This window comes from Oncorhynchus mykiss, chromosome 32 (assembly GCF_013265735.2).
Source record: "Oncorhynchus mykiss isolate Arlee chromosome 32, USDA_OmykA_1.1, whole genome shotgun sequence".
NCBI classification, from domain to species: domain Eukaryota; kingdom Metazoa; phylum Chordata; class Actinopteri; order Salmoniformes; family Salmonidae; genus Oncorhynchus; species Oncorhynchus mykiss.
The window spans coordinates 10,682,155-10,692,036 of NC_050572.1; the positions used below are offsets into that span (position 1 = coordinate 10,682,155).

General features: G+C 46.5%; 1 protein-coding gene across 1 annotated transcript; it reads right to left on the minus strand.

The window, feature by feature from the left end:
• Nucleotides 1–393: 393 nt before the first annotated feature.
• On the minus strand, nucleotides 394–9,659 carry LOC110487911 (transmembrane protein 196). The gene is made up of 5 exons (XM_021559828.2): nucleotides 8,523–9,659; nucleotides 6,827–6,883; nucleotides 1,224–1,359; nucleotides 852–994; nucleotides 394–725 (listed from the first exon to the last, which is right to left on the minus strand). The coding sequence occupies exons 1-5, from the start codon at nucleotides 8,685–8,687 to the stop codon at nucleotides 657–659; spliced, it is 570 nt and encodes a 189-aa protein (XP_021415503.1). The 5' UTR covers nucleotides 8,688–9,659; the 3' UTR covers nucleotides 394–656.
• Between the last annotated feature and the right edge of the window lie 223 nt (nucleotides 9,660–9,882).

Below are 9,882 nucleotides of genomic sequence, written 5' to 3' on the forward strand. Positions count from 1 at the left end.
CCACAGCAGTTTTACAAGAGGAGGGTTACCCACAGCAGCTCTACAGGAGGAGGGTTACCCACAGCAGCTCTACAGTGTGCATTGTTGGTTGTATGTCTGATACTTTAAAGAATTCCATATTCTGCTTTGCATGAGATCGCTAAAGCACTGTTCCTTCATACACCTACATTCATATAGCCAGAACCAGGGGGAGAGAGAAGAATGGGAGAGAGAGAGAGAGAGAAGAATGTAAGGGAGAGAGGGAGAGAGAGATTTATAATAAATTGCATGCGTGTTTTGTGATCATTAGTTTGAAATGTCTGATTGGCTGTCTGTCCCTCCTGTCTGTGAGGGCATATGTCATGTGACTCTGTGTATTGGGACTATCAGAACTCGTAACAACTTGTCCAAGAATAGCATTCATTGTTGTTTTATTTTGGGAAACTTCTTCCATCTGTGTTGAAGTTCTCTACACACAGCTGTGTAATAATGCTGCTCAGCTCTGTTACACGATGTCACTCCGTTGTCAGGGCAACAAGTTGTGTCCATCATCAGGGCAACAAGGTGTGTACATCATCAGGGCAACAAGTTGTGTCCATTGTCAGAGCAACAAGGCGGTTCCATTGTCAGGGTTACAAGATGTGCCAGTTGTCAAGGGCAACAAGGTGTGTCCATTGTTAAGGAGATGTGGTGTTAGCATTGTAGGAGATCTGGGGAATCCCATTGCTGGAGTTGTCAAGGATCTCCTGTTGGAAACACACACACACACACACACACGTTAGTATCACTCAGCTGTGGATTGTCACTGAGGAGCAATTAAGAGTAATGTATGATTGCTGTCCAAGCTTGGGAGTGTGTGTTTTGTTTCTTACGAAAGATCCGTGTGTGTATGAATCCTTCTCAGCCATCTCGTGTGAGTGATGCAGTGAGTGTTCTCTCTCCAGAAACATCCTCTGTTGCTCTGAATTGGCCAGACGACAGGTCAACCAGGTTGAGAGAGTACAGGAAGAGATACCTACGGGAGAGAGGGAGATGACTAATTGAATTTAATGATGCCAGAATCTGAATGTTACCTTTTCATATACAGACAGAGACGTTTTCATGCAGGTTAGAGGAGGTATTGGGTCAGCGTCGCACACCTCAACTACCTGGAGTTGGAATGAGTTGATAATAGTGTCATGTAATGTAATATAATGTTTAACTGTGTTTCAAAGTGTTTTCTAGTGTTTCATAGCGTTGCAAACCCAGGCAGGCAATAGTCATGGCTGCTAGGTGTAGGGAACGAAGAGAGTCTGGTCGTCGTGACAACGCCCTAATGAACTGGAAGTTGAGAATCCCTCCAATCAGACCACAGATACAGCAAGCTGAGAACAGAATCATCTGGAGAGGGAGAGAGGGAGGGAGAGAGACAGAGAGGGAGAGAGATTGAAAGAGACAGAGAGAGGAAGGGAGAGAGATTGAAAGAGACAAAGAGAGAAAGGGAAAGAGAGAGGGAGAGAGATCGAAACAGATAGAGGGAGAGAGATTGAAACAGACAGAGAGAGGGAGGGAGAGAGAGGGAAAGAGACAGAGAGAGAAAGAGAGAAAGGGAAAGAGAGAGGGAGATAGATTGAAACAGACAGAGAGAGGGAGAGAGATTGAAACAGACAGAGAGAGGGAGGGAGAGAGAGGGAAAATGGAGAGAGAGAAAAAAACAAGAGAAAGAATAAAGCAATATAAATACAGACTTAAATGACTGCTCCTGCAAATACTATAGCCACCTTGTCAGCAGAAACACATGGTGAAATGGAACACTGTTTATAGTCTCCTGCTCTATACCTGTAAATGAGATGGAACACACTGTAAATACTGGGTTGTGGTTCAGTACTATACATGACTCCACACATTGTTTTTAAAACGTGCAAAATGAATTAGGTTCAGCATAATTATCCACACACACACACTTCTGACTTTTCCTGGGAGATCAGTTACAGTGAACAAGCCTCTAAGTACCCTGTCCCACTCAGAACCCCCACAACCTTTATGTGTGTGTGTGTGTAGATAGACACGTTAGGTTTCCTAATGTAACACATGCCTTCAGTAAATGTCCGCATGGAAAATCAGAGCTCCTGTTTCAGTCATTATCCATTGTTTGGAAACACATCAGACTCCAGAGAAACACTAACCTAGCATAACCTAATTATCACACAGAGATTGGGGGAGGATAGGAGATGGAGAGCCAGAGGAGAGAGAGGGTTGACTGCTGAGAGAAGAGGATGGCGAAGGGGAGAGCGAGACATACGCCCAGGCCGTGAGCCAAGCAACAGCCCCATCCTCAGATGCTCAGCATGCTTTGCTCAAACCTAATCGTCCGGGCCTAAACCACACGAATAACAACACTGGACATTATAGACCACAAAGCATCCTGGAATATACACGGTCTGAGGTCATCTGCCTTTGGCCTAAAGAGCAGGACCCAGACTTCAACAAAGAAATCAGAAATACAGACATTGTAATTTTGCAAGAAACCTGGTATTGAAGAAATGGACCAACTGATTGCCGACTAGGTTACAGAGAGCTGGCAGTACCATTCACCAAACTACCAGGTGTGAAACAGGGAAGAGACTCAGGGGATATGCTAATTTGGTATAGAGCAGACCTAATCCACTCTATTAAATTAGTCAAAACAGGAATATTTTACATTTGGCTTGAAATAATCTCAACAGAGAATAATGTTCTCCTGTGTGCTACCTATATCCCCCCACTAGAATCCCCATACTTTAATGAAGACAGCTTCTCCATCCTAGAGGGGTAGATCAATAATTTTCAGCCCAGGGACATGTACTAGTCTGTGGTGACCTAAATGCCAGAACTGGACAAGAACCCAACATTCTCAGCACACAGGGGGACAAGCACCTTCCTGGAGGTGACAGCATTCCTTCCCAAAATATGCCCCCCTAGACAAAACTACGACAAAACAACCAATGAAAATGTGTCACCACTCCCGCAGCTCTGTCGCACGCTGGGTCTGTACATAGTCAATGGTTGGCTTCGGTGATACTCCTTTAGTAGGTACACCCTCAGCTCATTCCCTGGCAGTGGTCGACTACTTCATCACTGACCGATCGAGAGTCTCTCAGAGCGTTCACAGTCAGCCAACTAACACCCCTGTCAGATCACAGTATTACTCTTGAACAGAGTAATACTCAACCATGAGTTATCAAAGCTGAACAAACTGCTGGTTGTTAAGAAATGCTATAGATGGACAGAGGTTAGTGTAGAAATCTACCAACAAACAATTAGCCAACAATAAATCACTCCTAGGCAACTTCCTGGACAAAATGTTTCCCTGCAGTAGTGGTGTAAACTTAGCAGTATGAAGCCTGAACAGTATACAGTATTTGACATATCAGCTAACATATTGTATGAAATGTAAAAAAAATTCTAGCAGAAAACCTAAGAAGGGTCTCCTGAGGGGCGCAGGGGTCTAAAGCCCCACCTAAAGCTGTGCCACTAGAGATTCTGGGTTAGAGTCCAGGCTCTGTCTCAGGGGTCTAAAGCCCCACCTAAAGCTGTGCCACTGGAGATTCTGGGTTAGAGTCCAGGCTCTGTCTCAGGGGTCTAAAGCCCCACCTAAAGCTGTGCCACTGGAGATTCTGGGTTAGAGTCCAGGCTCTGTCTCAGGGGTCTAAAGCCCCCCCTAAATCTGTGCCACTGGAGATTCTGGGTTAGAGTCCAGGCTCTGTCTCAGGGGTCTAAAGCCCCACCTAAAGCTGTGCCACTAGAGATTCTGGGTTCGAGTCCAGGCTCTGTCTCAGGGGTCTAAAGCCCCCCCTAAAGCTGTGCCACTGGAGATTCTGGGTTAGAGTCCAGGCTCTGTCTCAGGGGTCTAAAGCCCCCCCTAAAGCTGTGCCACTAGAGATTCTGGGTTAGAGTCCAGGCTCTGTCTCAGGGGTCTAAAGCCCCACCTAAAGCTGTGCCACTAGAGATTCTGGGTTAGAGTCCAGGCTCTGTCTCAGGGGTCTAAAGCCCCACCTAAAGCTGTGCCACTGGAGATTCTGGGTTAGAGTCCAGGCTCTGTCTCAGGGGTCTAAAGCCCCACCTAAAGCTGTGCCACTGGAGATTCTGGGTTAGAGTCCAGGCTCTGTCTCAGGGGTCTAAAGCCCCCCCTAAAGCTGTGCCACTGGAGATTCTGGGTTAGAGTCCAGGCTCTGTCTCAGGGGTCTAAAGCCCCCCCTAAAGCTGTGCCACTGGAGATTCTGGGTTAGAGTCCAGGCTCTGTCTCAGGGGTCTAAAGCCCCACCTAAAGCTGTGCCACTGGAGATTCTGGGTTAGAGTCCAGGCTCTGTCTCAGGGGTCTAAAGCCCCACCTAAAGCTGTGCCACTGGAGATTCTGGGTTAGAGTCCAGGCTCTGTCTCAGGGGTCTAAAGCCCCCCCTAAAGCTGTGCCACTGGAGATTCTGGGTTCGAGTCCAGGCTCTGTCGCGACAGGGAGACCCATGGGGCGGCACACAATTGTCCCAGTGTCATCCGGGTTTGGCCGGCAGGGATGCCCTTGTGCCATCACACACTAGCAACTCCTGTTGTGGGCTGTGTGCAGTGCACGCTGACACGGTCACCAGGTGTACAGTGTTTACTCCACCACATTGGTGAGGCTGGCTTTCGGGTTAAGTGGGCATTGTGCCAAGAAGCAGTGTGGCTTGGCTGGGTTGTGTTTCAGAGGACGCACGGCTCTCGACCTTCACCTCTCCCGAGTCCGTACGGGCGTTGCAGCAATGAGACAAGATTGTAACTACCAAGAATTTTAAAAATATATTTAAAAAACCTAAGAAAATGAACAACAATGAGAAATGGTTTAATGATGAAAGCAAAAACCATTGAAAGATTTCGAGAATATCCAACCTGTCACGTTTACTCACGCTCCCCCTCTCTGGCGCACGTCGCCAGTGTGGTGATTATTGCACGCACCTGTCACCATCGTTACGCGCACCTGCGACTCATGAGACTCACCTGGACTGCATCACTTCAATTATTTCCATCCCTCTATCTGTCCCTCGGGTTCGTTCCCCTGTCAGCCTTGTTGTTATGTTCCTGTTCTTATGTCCAGACGCCGTTTGTGTTTTGTTTTCATGTTTATTTATTATTAAAGCCACACCCCCGTACTTGCTTCTCGTCTCCCAGCATCTGCGTTACACAACCAAACACACAGAGACCCAGAAAATGATAACCTTCACTATGGGGAATCACTAAAACAATACAGATATACACTACGAGGAAAGAACAGCATGTCAGAAATCAGCTCAATGTGATTGAAGAATCCGTAGAATCTAACCACTTCTGGGAAACACTAAACAAACAACATGAAGAGTTATCTATCCCAAAACGGAGATGCATGGATAAACCACTTCTCCAATCTCCCTTCAACACAAAAAGGCCTGTGGTGTTGTTGACCTACTAATCAAAATGATCAAATATACAAACCACAAATTAAAATGAGCTTTTCTTGAATATTTCAACATTATCCTCAGCTCTGGCATCTTCCCCAGTGTTTCGAACCAAGGTCTGATCAATCAATCCACAGAAGTAGAGAGAAATCTGACCCCGATAATTACAGTGGAACCTGCGTCAACAGTAACCTCTGTATCCTCTGTATCCTCTGCAGTATCATCAACAGTAGAGTCCAACATTTCCTCTGTGAAAACAACGTCCTGAGCAAATGTCAAATTGGCTTCCAAAATATCGTACGACAGACCACATATACACCTTGCACACCCTAATTGACAAACAAACCAACCAAAACATGCTTTGTTGATTTCAAAAAAGCTTTTGACTCAATTTGGAATGACAGTCTGCTTTACAAATGGATGGAAAGCGGTGTTGGGGGATAAACATATGACATAAAATCAATGCCTACAGCAGCACCTAGATCTTCTGCATAGAATCTGCACAGATCTGGGCCCTGACAGACCTGGGCCCTGACAGACCTGGGCCCTGACAGACCTGGGCCCTGACAGACCTGGGTCCTGACAGACCTGGGCCCTGACAGACCTGGGCCCTGACAGATCTGGGCCCTGACAGACCTGGGCCCTGACAGACCTGGGCCCTGACAGATCTGGGCCCTGACAGACCTGGGCCCTGACAGTCCTGGGTCCTGACAGACCTGGGCCCTGACAGACCTGGGCCCTGACAGACCTGGGCCCTGACAGACCTGGACCCTGACAGACCTGGGCCCTGACAGACCTGGGCCCTGACAGACCTGGGCCCTGACAGACCTGGGCCCTGACAGACCTGGACCCTGACAGACCTGGGCCCTGACAGACCTGGGCCCTGACAGACCTGGGCCCTGACAGACCTGGGCCCTGACAGTCCTGGGTCCTGACAGACCTGGGCCCTGACAGACCTGGGCCCTGACAGACCTGGGCCCTGACAGATCTGGGCCCTGACAGACCTGGGCCCTGACAGACCTGGGCCCTGACAGACCTGGGCCCTGACAGTCCTGGGTCCTGACAGACCTGGGCCCTGACAGATCTGGGCCCTGACAGACCTGGGCCTGACAGTAAATCTCAGTAAGACAAAAATAATGGTGTTCCATAAAAGGTCCAGTTGCCAGGACAACAAATACAAATTCTATCTAGACACCGTTGTCCTAGAGCACACAAAGAATTATACCTTTATGTTGATGTTGTTTATTATCTATTTCACTTGCTTTGGCAATGTAAACATATGTTTCCCATGTCAATAAAGCCCCTTTGGGGAGCGAGAGCAACTTCAGACAGGAAGGTAAGAGAGAGTGTGTGTGCGAGCGTGTGAGCGTGTGTGTGTGTGCATGTGTGTGTGTGTGAGCGTGTGTGTGTGTGTATGTACTCACGATGAGTCCAGTCCTCTTCTTGGAACAGAGCACTCCACACATCCCACAGATTAGAAACTGAGAGAGAAAGAACAGAACCCAATCAGATCCGAATCCAAACCGGATTTCATTGGTGGGAGCGCGGAAAAGTCATCCGAAGAGGAGACAGATGTAGAGAGCGGGAGATCTCACTTTTAAAAAAGTTTTTACAAATGTTTTTCGTAATTTCAACAACATTGTATATTTTGACAGACAAATGTATCAGCTATCATACCATGTGAAGTAGCAACTGCCTCATTTTTGATTATTTTGATTTCATAAAATGGAAGTTACTGGATTTAGGGATTTACTCTTGTCACACACTATAAAAGGCATTTTATTTGTACAATTACGTTTTTAAAGGCATTGATTATTTAATTCTAACGTTAGATTATTCAAATATGTTATAAAAAATCTTTGAACTATTCAAGGCTCCAGGGCTAATTTCGTTACCATCGTGGCATGTTTTTCTAGATGTAGAACATACAGAGCCCTCGGAAAGCATTCACACCTCTTGATGAATTTAAAATGGATTAAATTGAACATTTGTGTCACTGGCCTCTACACCCGATATCCGATAATGTCAAAGTGGAATTATGTTTTCACCAATTAATTAAAAATGAAAAGCTGAAATGTCTTGAGTCAATAAGTATTCAACCCCTTTCTTATGGAAAGCCTAAATACGTTCAGGAGTAAACATTTGCTTAACAAGTCACATAATAAGTTGCATGAACTCACTGTGTACCATCATAGTGTTTAACATGATTTTTGAATGACTACCTCATCTCTTTACCCCACACATACAATCTGTAAGGTCCCTCAGTCGAGCCAGGTGGAGTTGACGGTTTATGCTTGTTGCCATGGTGATTCCAATACTGTTTGTTTAAATCTATCATAAGTAGAGCATTTTCTAGAGCATGAGTGGTCTTGTTGCACTAATGGGTAACTGAAGAAGGGGTCCTTATGGCGTAGCTGACCCTACTCATGCCCGATTCATTTAGGATTTAGACAAATCTGAACGACTTGACCAAATCTCCGGACACATCTTTAAGGAATTACAGTTTTAAGAAACATATTATTTAAAGTCACAGAGGGCTATTGCATCTACATCTAATCCCTTTTCAGTTAATGACAATTATTGCTAGTTCCTTTTAAAAATTGTAAACACTTTTTTTGAAATTTGAGTTTGAAATTGTCAATCTTTGCTCCAGACAAGGGCATTTCCAGGCATAGAGCCAACATGGAAATGAATACTTAAAGTTTTTTAAATTCACACCCAACACACGAGCATGCACACACACACACACACACACACACACACACACACACACACACACACACACACACAGACACACACACACACACACACACACACACACACACACACACACACACACACACACACACACACACAGACACACAGACAGACACACACACACAGACACACAGACAGACACACACACACACACACACACACACAGACACACAGACAGACACACACACACACACACACACACACACACACACACACACACACACACACACACACACACACACACACACACACACACACACACACACACACACACACACACACACACACACAGACACACACACACACACACACACACACACACACACACACACAGGAAGATGGTAAACTAAAAGTTCCACGTACACACATGCCGCTCCAGATGGGAGAAGCGTCTCCTTGCTGCAGCTTGTGTTCCTCCCTGACCCGGCTGAGCCCCACGGCTCCCAGGACAATACTGGTCACCCCCAGACCCACCTCCAACACTGACAGCAGCAGCAGGCTCCACAGGATCTTCCGGCTGGAGCACATCCTGCCCGGGCATCCTCCTGGAGACCAGCCGGTCTGTCCTCCTAGGTTGGCCTCAGTCAGGAGGGTCGGCAGCAAAACGTTTAGAAACGAAAACTAGCGTTTCTTAAGCTACTCCCCAGATAACAGTCACTACTGTGATTAAATAAAGATTAACTGAAATGGATAAGTTCAGGTACCTCCCTGTTTCATCCCGTTTCAAAAAATGTCATGTTTCTGTGCCAACTAGCAACCCGAGCCTGGAGGAGCCGGTGTCCGCCTGTCGGCCCTTGGCGGGTGGCGTGATGTTAGTCCATGTCCCGGTGCTGAGGAAAGTTCTGTACAGGAGATCATGATGTCGAGTAGATTTTCATTTTTTTTGTATTTAGCTATATTTTTTTTTTATCAGACACTAACCTGCATGAACAAAGACTAGATCATTATTTCCAAATCCAAAAGTGAGTCGTCTCTGTCGCTGACAACGGGAGCTCCTCCGGTCAACACGGAGAGGAGAGCGGGCTGCTCTAAACTTCCCGCTGGTTCGTTGTTAACGAGACTGGCTCCCGGTTGCTGTCCATGGTGCTTAAACGCTTGCGCAGACACACTCCCCTCTGCGACCTGAGCCACACGCACTCCAGTTCTCTCTCTGACACACACACACACATACACACACACACAGAGACACACACAGAGACACACACAGAGACAGAGACAGAGACACACACACACACAGAGACAGAGAGAGAGAGACTCACTCAGACAGTGGGACTGCTCCTCCTCCGGTCTTTCAGTTTAGTTTAGACTCCAGAGACTCTCGGATCCCCGCGCGACTCCCGGGCAGATTCACAGACACGAGCTGGTGTCATTAGCACAACCCTGGTAAACACAACAACACTGGGCTTATCTTTCTCTCAAAGCCACACACACACTGAACTGAACAGCCAACCCCCAATAGACAGTAACCTACACAGACACCTGTAATGATGTGTCGAGGAGTGAAAGAAAATACGTTTTGTGCCGTTGCACTTCCTGGTCCTTGTGGCTCTGAATGGGTAGTTTGTTTAATAGAAGCAGGAGACATCAGCCCATGCAACATCCGAGACAAGAGTCTAAATATAAAAGTATATATGTTTGACTAAAATTCACCACATTTTACTTGTGACTTTTGAAAATTAATATCTTATTTTTTGCCTTTTGGTAGCAGCTGTTTTCCTGTTTG

Bases quoted from the DNA above. Each gene is read 5' to 3' on its own strand.
- LOC110487911 (XM_021559828.2), bottom strand. From the start codon at position 8,687: ATGTGCTCCAGCCGGAAGATCCTGTGGAGCCTGCTGCTGCTGTCAGTG. The intron at 1,360-6,826 runs GTGAGTACATAC...CTCCCTCTCCAG, and splicing joins AGAAGAGGACTGGACTCATC to ATGATTCTGTTCTCAGCTTG. The intron at 726-851 runs GTAAGAAACAAA...TGTTTCCAACAG, and splicing joins CATACACACACGGATCTTTC to GAGATCCTTGACAACTCCAG.